The sequence below is a fragment of the Carassius gibelio genome, chromosome A11 (assembly GCF_023724105.1).
Source record: "Carassius gibelio isolate Cgi1373 ecotype wild population from Czech Republic chromosome A11, carGib1.2-hapl.c, whole genome shotgun sequence".
Taxonomy (NCBI): Eukaryota; Metazoa; Chordata; class Actinopteri; order Cypriniformes; family Cyprinidae; genus Carassius; species Carassius gibelio.
The window spans coordinates 4,059,835-4,074,485 of record NC_068381.1 but is presented as its reverse complement, the minus strand read 5'-3'; the positions used below and the strand labels follow the sequence as shown (position 1 = coordinate 4,074,485).

General features: G+C 37.6%; 1 protein-coding gene across 7 annotated transcripts in view; it reads left to right on the top strand.

The window, feature by feature from the left end:
• The window catches only part of LOC128022071 (calmodulin-binding transcription activator 1), a 280,579-nt gene that overhangs the window by 173,609 nt on the left and 92,319 nt on the right, over positions 1–14,651 (top strand). For all 7 annotated transcript variants that reach the window (XM_052609305.1, XM_052609306.1, XM_052609303.1 and 4 more), the window contains one exon: positions 209–344. In XM_052609305.1, coding sequence (XP_052465265.1) covers positions 209–344 — 136 coding nt within the window. The remainder of the gene's footprint in view (positions 1–208; positions 345–14,651) is intronic.

Sequence of the window (14,651 nt, the reverse complement as noted above, 5' to 3'; positions counted from 1 at the left end):
GTTTTATATATTGCAATATATGTATGTATGTATCTATATATTTGACTCTTCTGTATGCCTTACCTTATTTGTATTTGGTTTAAAAAAAATCTACATTTCATTTTTATCTACATTTAAGCATTTTTTTCCTCAGAGCCTTTTTTGTGCTAAAACCATTCCACCTCCTGATAGCCGTGTCTTCTAAACAGTCTCTTTCTCTCTGTCTCAGGCCGCAGAATGGCTCTATGATCCTCTACAACAGGAAGAAGGTGAAGTACAGAAAAGATGGGTACTGCTGGAAGAAGAGGAAAGACGGGAAAACCACGCGGGAGGATCACATGAAGCTCAAAGTGCAGGGAGTCGAGGTGAGATGCTGTTCACTATTAGTAACGTGATACGATCATGATCTATCCTTAGCGGGAAGCCTCATAGATGCACATACTGTCAAACCTATTTCTTGGCTTTAGTGTCATCAAACAAATTGGAAATACAATGGTTGTTTCGAACAGGTTTCCTGTACATGCCATTGAAGAGAAAACTGGTGTCTATTTTTCAGATATCCATTTGTTGCTTTAAGAGTATTCATCATGTTAACTTTTGAGAGTAAGGATGTGTTTGTGTCTATGTCCATTGCACATGACCCCCCCCCCCCCAGTCCACCACCCTCGTAGCGCTGGCCATGGTGCATCCCGGTGCGGATGACTCTAATGTATCAGCTCAGGCATGACCCTTTTAAATGAAGAACCGTAATGAAGCATGTCTCCAGTCCTTGCGTTCCCGCTCACTGACTCTAATGAAGAGAAATGTCAGCACATTGCCGATTTAGCGGCATGATAGAACGAACGCATGGATGAGTGCGGGCCGTGCCGATCTCCTCTGATGCTCTACCTGTGTCGTTCACCTGAGCGCGTGCCCTGATCTAACTGAGCTTTATGAGGCCAGATAGAGACGGAGGCGACATTTAACATAAAACATTGCTGGCATGTTTAGCCTTTACAAGGATGGATTATGCAAAGATTACAGTTCTGTCACTGCTTATTAACAATCATGTCATTCCAACCCCTTGTGACTTTTATTTAGTTTATGAAACACAAAATGAGATGTTCAGCATAATGTCCAGCCTGTTCTTTTCTGTCCTGCTGAAGTTAATGGCAGCTAGGGCTGTCAAAGTCAAATGTGAAAATTGTATATATATAAGCATATACATATCATAAATCTGTTCATTTGACATATTCTGAGTCAAATCTGCATTGTATTCTGAGTCTTTTAAAATGGTCTCAATTGATTATGATATTCAAGAACCAGTTATGTTTGCCTTAGCATGCCAAGTTTAAATATCGGCAAATGAGATTAAATATGGGCCTTGTCTTCTCGCAAAACAATGTGTATGTCTTCAGAAGAGTCTTTAATATGCAATGAGCAAGTTGTAAAGACTACTTTTAGGGTACTTTTTGTCCATTTTGGAGCTTAAATGCTCTTTGTTGTATCAAAAAAAAAGGACTTCTATGGTACTTTTTTGTCCAATTTAGAGCTTGAATGCCCCTGGTCACTATACTATTTGTTGTCTTGATTGAAAAGAACAGCACGTTTCTTGATTCAGTCATCGAGAGTAAATGATTCATTAATAGAACCAGCTCACAAGAGTCATTTGTCCGAATGGTTGCACAAACAATTTACTCTCATGATTAATAAATCAGTCAAAAAGATTCAGTGATTCACTAAAGGTTACAGCTCATATGAGTCCCTTTTTGAATGATTGTAAAACAAGCTATCACTTAGGTCTTTTTAATAAATCATTCAAAACAAGTTGTATGGACTTCTTTAATGGTAATCTTTTGTCCATGTTGGAGCTGGAATGAGGTGTGGGTGAGAAAACATGACTAGATGATCTTTTTTTAGTGAACAGTCTATTTAAAATGTAATTTCCAGCCCTAATGCTTCTTAAAAAAAAAAAAAAAAAAAAAAAAAGAGCTGAATGTCAATGAGTCATTTGTTCACCTTTTTGTATAAACAAATGACTCTTAAGGGCTGGTTCTTTTAATGAATCGGTCAACAAGAGTCAAAAAGATTCAAGAAACGAGGAAGTTACTCCTCACTTCATATTTGAATGTTTGTACCAACAGTTACTTTAATGGACAGATTCCTTTAATTAGTCAAAACAAGTTGTATGGGGTACTTTAATGGTGCTTTTTCTTCTATTTTAGAGTTTGAATGTCTGGTCACTGCATGCTTTTGTTGTTTTGGAAAGGGCAGCGTGAAAATACCCTCATCTCAGCTCAAACATTATAAAGATAAGTAAATGATGTCAAAATATTCAAGAGAACAATCGCTTTAAAACATAATTTCCAGGCAGATGACATGCATAACATATAACAGTTCTACCATTTAGTACAACACAAGCTAAGGAAATATGATAAGAAATGTGTATGTGTCCGTCCGTGAAAAGCATTATTTGACGTGCCGATCGCCGACGCCACTATAGAACATCCCTTGTGGCGTTTTTCAGCGTGGATCATTTCTCCAAATTTGTTTGACACGTTGAAAACAGGATAGAAAATGGTTGGACAGCTGATGCCGAATCAATAATCATACAAGATGTTTCCGTCTGGAGGGACGGCAGGTCTGAATGAACAACCACATTCTGACGGATGATCGTTTCAGCTGCACTGGGCTGAAAGGGCAATGGTGGCGAGGCTTTTGGTGTGTTTTCCAGTTTGCTGGTTGCATAATTAAATGTAGTAGGATGTACAGTCCTAGACAGATATTTTATTGTTTTTGAACTTACAGTACTGTCCAGCATTTAAGTATTAAATATGCATGCAAGTACAGCAAAGTGCAACAGTTACTGTATGATGTCGGCAGCGGTCAAAATGTAATTTTGAATTATTTTCTTCTTGTAAACTCAGAGATGTGGATTCTGATGACAATTCAATTCCCACACCACCTTGGTGTTTGTCATAGGTAATTAGGCTGGGGATTTTGACACAGATGGTGAGTGAAAAAGATTAAGAGAACCAGCTCACAAGAGTCATTTCATTGAATGATAACACCAACAAATTACTTGTACTGTATGAGCTGGTTCTTTGAAAACAATTCACTTACACATTTAAAGAACCAGCTCACAAGAGTCATTTGTTTGAATCATACAAACACATGACTCTTACTCTGTTGGTTCTTTAGTTCTTTTAATGAAAGATGCACTCAAAAAGATTCACTGATGAGAGAACCAGCTCATAAAACTCATTTGTTTGAATCTTTTTACAAGCAAACATACTCAAACTATGCTCCTTGACCTTTTATCATCCATTCATTCTTTCATTTTTTTTCTTTTGTATTATTTGTCCTTTTATCCCAGCACTTTGAATTCAGACTGCAAACTCACAATATACACTAGGTGCTTGAACAGCAGTATCAGGTACCAGTTCACCAGAGCACTTCTAAAGGGACAGAAATGAACCCCAAACCTGCCCCTGAGCTCTCCATCATAAGCCATTCCTGCCCTCTGGACACCAAACACATTAAAGCACTCTCTAGATCCCCACACTCGCTCTGTTTGCTCTGATAAAGACCTAAGCCATTTACCAGAATCCACCAGAGTCCCTGGTTACCTAGCGATGGCGACAGTAGCCATGGGAGCGGTAGTCTCAGCGACAGAGAGGATAATTGCAGTGGTTACTGTGGGTAGTTTCACTATTAAAGGAAACTAAGGGGATGTGTGTGTGTGTGTGTGTGTGTGTGTGTGTGTGTGTGTGTGTGTGTGTGTGTGTGTGTGTGTGTGTGTGTATGTGTGTGTGTGTGTGTGTGTGTGTGTGTGTGTGTGTGTGTGTGTGTGTGTGTGTGTGTGTGTGTGTGTGTGTGTGTGTGTGCGTGCGTGTGTGTGTGTGTGTGTGTGTGTGTACGTGTGCCTCACAAAATTTTACCAAACCTATCAAGAACTTGACCAGGGCATATTTTATCTAAAATAATTGTTATTTTATAATTGTAGAAAATTGTTTTCTAATTATAGAAATTATAGTCCAGATCAGAATATAATTTTTATAGCATAATGAAATTGAACCATATTTTTAAAGTCTTTTTCTTATACAACAAAATTATTTTCAATTATATGTTACTGTTACATGTTGTGCTGCCATTAATTTATGTTGATTTTACTTTAAAACTTTTTTCAGTACATTTGACACTAATACAGTAAAAAAAACTAAAACAAAGAAAACCTTTCACATTAATTAAATAAAATACATAGAAAAAATTAGACATGAGAATAGTGTTTCGGTACCAAGTCGGTACTAAAAAAAAATGAATATGTGACGGTACCAGGTTTCTTTAAGTACCGGTGGAACCGAGGACCCAGTCAACCTGGTTCTTGATGCAAACCTCGCTATGATTTCCACGAAGCAGAAAACACGGACGGAATCTCAAAATCCAGTCATGAAAATGAAACTTACATTTTAATATGGACAGTCACAGAATTTGTCAAAGTAAGCATAAATTAATAAAATCAAATCTCCATATGGACCAGTATCTTTGAATGTTAAGCCGCAAAAGTTGGTTGAAATATGAATCCTGCTTGTTCTGCGCGTCTCTGTGTGAATGAATGAATGAATGAATGGTTTATGTACTACATAGACTGAAGCGCGTGACGCTTGCAGTAATTTCAGTATCTGCCATCTCAATGAGGACATAAATACATAAACAACATCACCAGAACTGTTCTGAGAAACTTCACAAGCATTTTACCGTTTCATTTGAGAAAAACCAGTGTCAATTTAAAGGTATTCACAGTAACCCGTCAAAATAAAAGTTCATTTTTACATAAAGGCATTGTGCTAGAAATATTACTATTATTTAGTAAAATATATGTGATGCTACTACTACTGTTGAAAAAAATGTATAAATCTTAATTTTTTAAAGAAATAAATCACACAATATTTCTTCCATGTTTTAATTTTAATAGCAAATCCCCTTTATTTACCAAAAAATAAAATGTGGTTAAATTTCATTAATTAAAAGACAAATCAAATTTGGGTGAAACTTGTTTACTGCTTTTCATAATTATATTACTAGTAGAAAAACGTTAAACACAATTGTAAATAAGTATAAAGAATGGCATTGGTTTTATTCTTAGTGATAAAAAGTGTTTTATTTTTATTTATTTATTTTTTTGCATATTTTTGTGGTTTGCTTTGGTACCGAAATTGGTACCGAGAACCGTGGATTTTCACTGGTATCAGTACCGAATACTGAAATGTTGGTACCGTGACAACACTACATGAGAATAATGTCAGTACAAAAGAATAATTATATGATCCTTTTATATTTTATTTTATTTTAGTTTAGTTTAATTTGTTTTCCTTTGGTTGCGATTCCCCCATGAGGAACAGTGAGGAACTTGGTTTTTAACAGAGGAAAACAACACCCCTTGGAATTTTTCTGCAGTGGGGCAAACTGTTATACCAGTAACTTTTTAATCCAATTTGCTTTGTGCCATTTAATTTTTTTTTTTTCCACCTTTCATCAGTTGTGATATTTAAGCCTATTAATTTTAGTTTAGTTTAGTTTGTTTTGACAGACTTTGTGCGACGTGTGACGTAGCGTGTCGTGGAAACCAATTCCACCAGCTCAAGTTGTCTAGCAAATAAAGCTTCTATTGTGTGCATTATGATTGAATGTACACACACATCTGTTGTGTATAGACACACAAACACACCCCCACCGGAGCAGCATAAGACCGAAGACGTAACAGATGTGCATCCGTTGTGTGAGTTGTTCCGTTCGCCTGGAGACTCGCAGATTAAACCAACAGGAATAAATCAAGGCTACTGGAATGGCTGCTAATGCCTAGAGAGAAGTGGAGAAACATACAGGCTAATGCTGCTTGATTAAGGGAGAGAGACTGACCAAGACACAGCCAGCAGAACTGGCACAGTTCTTGTGTCTTTTTTGACCTTTGAGCCAGTAGAGGGAGAGAGGGAGAACTGATCGAATACCTTGTAAGCACATGCAAGTTACTGGGAAAATCTATAAGACAGAGCTTCATCTGGAAAGTGTTGCGTCAAATTTATGTACAAATATCTTAAAAACATATTTAAAAAGCAGAGTTAAAGTTCAAAAGTTTTAAAAGTATGATTTTTTTTAAATGGCTTTTGAAAGGAAGTATTTTTTGCGCACCAAGGCTGAATTTATTTGATAAAAAAAAATAGGAAAAACAGTAATATTTATAAATATGATTGCAGTTTAAAATAGCTGTTTTAATCGAATTTGAAATGTAATTAATTGATTGAGTTTTCAGCATCATTACTCCAGTCTTCAGTGTCACATGATCCTTCAGAAACCATTCTAATGTGCAGATTTGCTGCTCAAGAAACATTTCTGATTTCTTTCAGTTGTGCTGCTTCATATTCTTGTGGAATTGTGGTTCGTAAACACATACTTTGCTATGCAATATAATGCACCTAAACAAATCAACAAGCTGTATTCACCAGCAAGCCTGTGATTAAAGCACAGTTCGTCCACATGCACAGTGTTTTGCCAGCATTTCTTAAAGCCAAAATCTGCTACATGCATTCATGCACTAAAACCTCCCAGACTCGTGTCCCCTGGGAAATTCCTACTTACAAGTTCAGAAGTTGTAATTAAGCTGTGATGTGGCTTCAAGCGATTTTGGTTGGACTCACTGGGCAATTTCATAATTTTTTCCCACTTTTTTTTTTTCACTTTCCAACAAAGACAGGAAGATTTTTAGCTCTAATGCAACAAAATAAAGTAAACAGTGAAATATGTACATTATGTGTGTAATTCATGCTTTATCTGTATTTTATCATTTTTTAAGGCCATAAAGAATGATGGGAAATGTGGTCTAGTCTAGTCTGGCGCCTTATAAACCAGCTAAATAAGTAGTATTTTCCAGGAAGTTCTATCACTATTATTCATTTTCAGTAAACAAAATGTATAGAAGTGAAATGGTTTGGTCAATATTTAGTTACAATTTCTCCATGACTCTTTAAGTGAGTCAAAAAGTGCATTATAGCAATTGGAGAGTGTCTAACTGGGTTCTGAATGGTTGCTAATGTGCTGTTGATAATCACTTTTATTTTTCTGTGGTGCACAAAATGCGCAGAAAACAAACTCTTCAGTCAATATTTAGTTGCAATTTATTGTGCTTGACCTTCATTTTTTATTTGAGTGAAAAATTGCTGTTAAGTAATTGGAGAGTGTCTAACTGTGATCACGACGACAATCCAGTCATTCCAACATGACTTGAAAGCCAGAGCTGGACTGGCCAGAATCCAGCTGAAGCAGTTGTCCAGGCCTGCTGAGGGTGAAGTTTGACTGGATTGACTCAGCAGGTGTGTTTGTGATAGTACTGATCTCTCCACACCCCTCCTCCACGTCCTTGCGATCCGCTCACATGAATTTGGAACTCACAGCAGGTAGATGTATCGAACCTCGAGTCCCTGGTGTGGAGGCTGGAGAAGAAATAGAGGCAGAAATCCAAAAAGAAACTTTGTGAATGAGTAAGACGGTCGTTGGGGTGCCTCTGAGGAGAACACTGAGAGAGCTTGTGAGGTACAGAGCAGAAAAATAAAAGTGTATGGATTATTGCTAAAGCTTCTGGGAATCCCCAGAGCGGGAAAATAAAAGATGGCTGCCAATGGTGCTGGAATCTGTCAGCTTGTGTTTGTCATCGAGTTCCATCGAAAGTCTCGTTGACTTTCATATGCTTTTTGTGGACATGAAACAGCATATTGTACATTTGTCAAAGCTAATCTCACCCAGCTCAGGGAGCCTAAATTTCTTGAAAAGAGGAACCGTTTCCCCAAATTATCCCAGCTGGAATCAGCTCAGGCTAATGTGTTTCTTCATATCTTGTTTGTTGTGATGTTAGAGCAGTGCTGCCATAAACACATTAAATGCTGTACTTTTCAAACTTTTATTTGATTGGGCTAAAAGCAGACACTAATTTGGAGGAATGTTTCTCTGCTACTTAAACCTAAATTTGTTTAATCGGGAAACGGGTTTCTGTAATTGATATAATTATTTCACAAACACTGCTGTTTTTCTAAAAAAAAATTTTTAAGACAAAATCTGTCATGTAAGATGAGATGTAGCTCCTGGTTTCAGTTAGCTGTCAATAGTTCTCAAAAGATGAAACTAATGGGCTAGGTGCACAAGATGGCGCCGGTGAGCTTCAGCGACGCGAGTGTGTGCGTACTTATTTCCGGTCTTGCGACGCTCGCATTGACTGTAATGGAAACTTGCACACGGATCTTGGCTAGATGTATATAATAAATGATTTTCAAATTTAACAGCCGATAGTGGTATATCAAAAACATGGGGAAACATCCTCCCTATATTTTGCGTACCTCTGTGTGGAAATTAATCAAGATACAACGCGGAGATTGCTTTATTCTTCTGTTGATTATGCGGATCAGCGTCAGGTCAGGTCCACAGGGATTTCTTCTTTCAAACACAAACCATTCAAATATGCAATACTTTTCATTTTGAAGAGCAGGTTTTGTTCTGTTATGTAAGATAAATGTTTCTGACTGTCAAACAAGACGCACAGAGATTTCTGATAAAGCATGTTTTATTAACTTTATTTGATAACATAATTTATAACTAACTGTACAATTAAACGTAATATAATTATGGTATGTTTGCATTAAATAAAAGATCGCTGTTTGCATTCATGTGTGTTTTTATTTGTTTTGTGAAAGATCTGTAGCATAAATCATTATCTGTCTATGTATATTGTTATTGTTTTGCATTAATTATCAGATTAAAAAACATTAAAATTAGTCACGTATTTTTTACTGTGTAAAATAATAAAATATGTTGTGAAAATGAAACCGACTGATGTATGTGTACAATTGAGAAATAGATATTTCTGAAGATAAATCGCAGACCACGTCTCAGGTAAATATTTAATATAAAAATAATAATAATAATGCAAACATTTTCGAGAAATAAGTAATTTGTACATTTACATATTTGGTAAGATAAAATACATTATATAGCTGTGTATACACGCCATGAGTTCAGCTTTCATTTCGTGAACAGTAGTGAACATTAGTGTATTTAATTCATTCACCGGACCCAAACATACACAAGTTTCAAATCCACTGGCTCAGTTAACATTTGTAGTATAGTGATAATAGCAGTGTATATCTTATTTGCATATGAAGTGATATTATAAATCCTGTAAACATATAGAAGGTAATATCTGGACTTCTCCAGTTTTCTGCACTGACTTTAAGCACAACCGGAAATATCTACGCACACACTCGCAAGACTGGAAATCCAAGATGGCGGAGATATGCAACTAGCCCATTGTCTTTCTCAGCACTTTAGCTGTTAATAGAGTTTGGGTACTTGGCCTCGGGACTCAGATTGCAGACCTGTCATCCTGTACACTTTTCTGCATGGCATTTTGACCTCGAAGTACACTAGTACGACTTGTCACTCTAAATTATGCAAAGATCTCTGTCCATTCATACTCAGAACAAGCAACAGAAAAAGATGAAGAGTTCAACCAATCAGAGCATTTTTTGTTTTATTTCTATCCTAGTTGACTATAGTTTATAGTTTCAGTTCAAAGCAGCTCGCACTCGCCCCGTCAGGTGCTGTGACAGAAACGCTGTGTGTGAGGCTAACAGAGATGCACTGTTTAAAGTGTTTGAGATGTGCTCTTCTTCACAGTGCTGTAAGTGGCCCAAAAGAGGTGCTGGTACTCTATTATAGCCATTTTTTTTTCTGTTTTTTTTTATTTTTTTTTTATGACTCCCCTCATCCCGAGGTGTAACTATATTGAATATAAATCCTTTTATTAGTTTGTGGATTTACTTGAGTGATTCGCAAATGATTCGCGATCCCCAAACTGACTCAAATGATTCGCGAACCCGCTTTGAACTCCCGAACGGACTCAAATGATTCGCGAACTCGCTACGAACTCCCGAACTGATTCAAATGATTCGTGATCACCAAACTGACTCAAATGATTCGCGAACCCGCTTTGAACTCCCGAACTGACTCAAATGATTCGCGAACCCGCTACGAACTCCCGAACTGACTCAAATGATTCGCGAACCCGCTACGAACTCTCGAATTGATTCAAATGATCCGCGAAGCCGCTCCGAACTCCCGAACTGATTCAAATGATTCGCGATCCCCAAACTGACTCAAATGATTCGCGATCCCGCTCCGAACTCCCAAACTGACTCAAATGATTCGCGAACCTGCTCCGAACTTTCGAATTGATTCAAATGATCCGCGAAGCCGCTCCAAACTCCCGAACTGATTCAAATGATTCGCGATCCCCTAACTGACTCAAATGATTCGCGATCCCGCTCCGAACTCTCGAATTGATTCAAATGATCCGCGAAGCTGCTCCGAACTCCCGAACTGATTCAAATGATTCGCGATCCCCAAACTGACTCAAATGATTCGCAAACCCGCTACGAACTCCCAAACTGACTCAAATGATCCGCGATCCCGCTCCGAACTCCCAAACTGTTTCAAATGATTCACGCTCCATACTCCGAACTAGGAAGAATTAGGAAGCGTGCATTTTGAAGGGCTCTCTGAAAAGCAGCAGCACAGGCAAAAGGATTAAAACCTCTATTAAAACAGATGTCCAAATGAATGTACCGGTACACTAAAAGCACGCTCTGGGCGCATGGAGAGGTGGCAGTACTCTCAATAGCTATATTTGGAAGTGCCGGTACTGAGTACTGAGTGGGCATACTGGCCCACTTAAAGCACTGCTTCTTCATATATTTTGTATATTCTCCATCTGTAAATGTAAAAAAAGCCATGGAAATATTTTCATTTTGCTTTCAGAAGTGCATGAGCTTTTGCTTTGCGATTTTCCGCTAAACTCCACCGACTTCATTTAGCCACCATGCACATGCACGCCAAACAGACCGAGCTCATTGAAATAGAAGTGCAATAACTATGAATAAAATCTAAATTTTGCTGAAATATTTTTAGTTGGACAATAAATGTGACATATGTAGAATTGTAAAGCTACAAGTGTTTGTATGAAGCACTAACTGTCAAGTGTAATGGGATTATGAAAATAGCCTTTTAAGCAATTATGGTTTGCTTTACATTATTAAAATTTTAACTTCTGCTTTGAAGAATATTTTTTGTTTGTTTTTAGATTGCAGTGTTACAGTGTAATGTGATTTTAACCCATTTTTTTTTTCAAAAATTATATGCATACATGCTTACATTCTCTTTATTTGTTTAATCCAAATCCAAAATACAGAGATATATAGGCTACTGTGTACCGCAAAGCAGCCAAAAAATACAGAGATATTAATTGCTTAAATTGCCCAACCCTATACAGAAGTGTACGGGAGTTGTTTTCATTTTTTTTTAAAAAGCATAAAAAAAACTGAATCAAAATTAATTAAACAGTTACGGTAAACAGTAAAAAAGTGAAACAGTAACAGTAAACCCCCCGCCACGCAGCTGGTACTCAAAAAGAAATTACCAAGGTTAGCAGGTCTGGGATTGCAATCATGAATGATAATGGACTCAGACGGACTCGGACTCAGACTTTATTGCATGCCAGGTGAAGTAAGCCTGATCTTTTAGAAAAGGCATAGTTTAGCATCTCAATTTCTACATTGTTGTGCTTGGTTCGCCTCAAACCATACTTTGCAAATGATTCATTCAATCTGAATGTAAAACTCAAAAGGTAGGGCTGAAATGGTTAGTTGACACTTTTGAGTGTCGACAATAAAAATTGGAAAGTTGTTTGATCTACTATGACCTAATGTAAGGGCCTGCAATAATGCACTTTGACCAGTGTGGTCCTGTAAAGCAAGACTGTAAATCAGCCCTCTTGCATGCAGTCCAAAGAAGACACACTTATGATAATAAGTTGAAGTGCAAATGAAACTGAACCAGTAGAGTGTGGGGAGCAAAAATGGCTATAATTAGTAAAATCCCCAACATACAACAACATAATTTTCCGCTCTTTGTATAGTGGTAAAAAGTAGTTCGATATAAGCAAGCAATGGTTTACTGTTAGCAAACATCATGACTCTGCTGTGAGCAGCGTTTAGATTAATATAGAAAATATCCTGCACCCTTTACTCTCAATGACAAAATCAACACACAATAAACAAGACAGAGGAGAGAAAACAGCAGTTAAGAAAGTGTCCAATCATAGAGCTGTGGATGTTTGCAGCAGTTTTGCAATTGGCACTCCATTAAACGATTAGTTGATTAATTGTTCTAATAACCGTTCGATTAATCAATCATCAAAATAATAGTTTGTTGCAGCTCTATAGACTAACAATTGATCTGAAGTCAGTGGACCGACTATTTGAGGTCTGTTTGATGGGTGTCTGTGTTCCTCCCTGCTTCAACCCAACAGGAAGCTTCCATAGATTATTTATCTGTGCTCGAAGAATAACGTGGCTCCTGCATTATTCACAGTGTAAAAGCAAGAGAGGCAATTTGGACCGGTGTTATGTTCAATAAGCACAGCATCAGTCCCCAGCCGTGACGCGGGACTCCGATTCCGGTTATCGGAGGAGGACGGAGATGTATAAAGTTGCCTTGTGTACTTTCTGCTCCCATCTCCGGATGTAAGTCTGATAAGACAGAGAGCAGCCAGCGTGGTTTCCCGAGCAAAAAGATGCAATCATGTCGGACTCACACAGGATAATCGAGGGTGGGGGAATAATATTTTATTCAATCAATGAGGTTTGGTGTTCTGTGATAGACTGTTGTGATCTCCCCATCATGTTTCGCTCTTCTGCTCTCCTTTGAATACAGTGTGTTTTTGTTGTTTCTCAGACCTCGTATAATATTCTTGCTGAATAATCCATTTTGGGCCCACGTGGAGGATGGGTTTACATGCATACAAACTCTGCACACAGACACACACTTACCTATATATAAATATATATGTGTACTCACACACACTGATACAGGCAATGCCTTGAGACCCAATCGATACGCCTCTTTCCTGCAAAGGCAGAAGAAGCCATTGAGATCATTCTTGGCTCGTGGCCACAAGCTCTTTTATCCTTCAAAGTGTGTGTGTGTGTGGCCTTCCAGTATTGATGTTGTGGTCTGTGCCATGTCTGTATTTAATTTTTGTGAGTTTGTGTGCTGTGTGTTGTGAATGTTGTGTGTGTCTATGTCTCTGTGTATGAAATGGAGAGAGCGCCCATATATGTTATGCCTGGATCCACTAAAAGAGGAACTGATACAGTCATTTCTCCTCTACATACCATGAGCATCATTTATACTTCATAGACGTTAAAGAAACAGGGGTTGTGTTTTATTTTGTTCGTCTCATTTTAGATTACATCATTAAATAAAATATAAAATACCTCATTTTAATTGAAAAAACCATTAAAACTTATATACTATAAAAAAATAAAAAAATTAAAAAATATATATATAGGATAAACCAAGCTGACGGTCGGCCAGCATCTGTTGGGCTAGTTTTTTTGGTGTTCCACACGTCAGCTCTCATCATTAAGCTTTAGATTCTTTGAAAGAAGTGGTTTATAAGAATCATCTGTTTGTGAATTGGATTGCAAAACACTTAAGCATCAGCATAGCACTGCTGTGGCAACCACACAAGAACCAGCTTTAGCATCATATGCACAACTCACATGTTCTTTTAAAAATGTAAAAATCCAGTAACAGTCAAAAATACTGATTCACAGCACGTCCTTTTTGATTTTATGTCAATATGCTTCCCATAGAGTTTTTCTTCTAGACAAACATGTGACTCTTTGATTCAGAGCGTCTAACAAGTCTACAGAGCAGCAAATTGTGTCGCTTTTCGCTTTGTGTTTTTGTGTCATGACGGGCAGGTTACGCTTGCATGTGGCCGCTAATACCCTCCCGAACATGTACGGTTGATCTGTGGAGCTCAGAAGAGCCGTCCGAGTAAACACACTAAACGCTCATAAACACATGCCATGCTGACTCATTCAGCCAGACATCTGAAGTGAAACACAAAAACAGAATTACACTCTCAATCCGGAGTGTCCTTTCAATGCGTAAATCACAGAGGAGAAACACGCAGCTCACGCAAGTGTGCAAAATAAAGTTCTAGAGAACTGAACAAAAAAAAAACAGAGAGAGGGGAAGGTATTGAGCAGGAAGGCATTCAGGGTTGTGCTGTGTTGTGAATTTAAGCTCTGTTCCCTCTGTTTTTTGTTACTGGATTTTTACATTTCTAAAAGAACATGTGAGTGGCGCATATGATGCTAAAGCTGGCTCTTGTGTGGTTGCCCCAGCATTGCTATGCTGATGCTTAAGTGTTGTGCATAATATTAAGAGTAAAACATCATTCATACATGTAAAGGGTCTACTTTTATTTGTGTGCACTCACAATATCAACAAAATGTTGTGCTTCTATAAAATAAAGAAAACAAACACGATCTTCAAAACTTACTAAATGGTGTTTTTCTTTTTGTTTTGTTTTTTGTTTTTTAATCTAAAAATTCAAGTTTTCTGTGAGGGGTAGATTTAGGTGTAGGGTTGGTGTAAGGCGATAGAAAATACAGTTTGTACAGCATAAAAACCATAACACCTCTGGAGAATACCAATACCAACGTGTGTGTGTGTGTGTGTGTGTGTGTGTGTCTGATTCATTAGCAGAACCATTGCAGTTACCATTACAGTAAGACCTC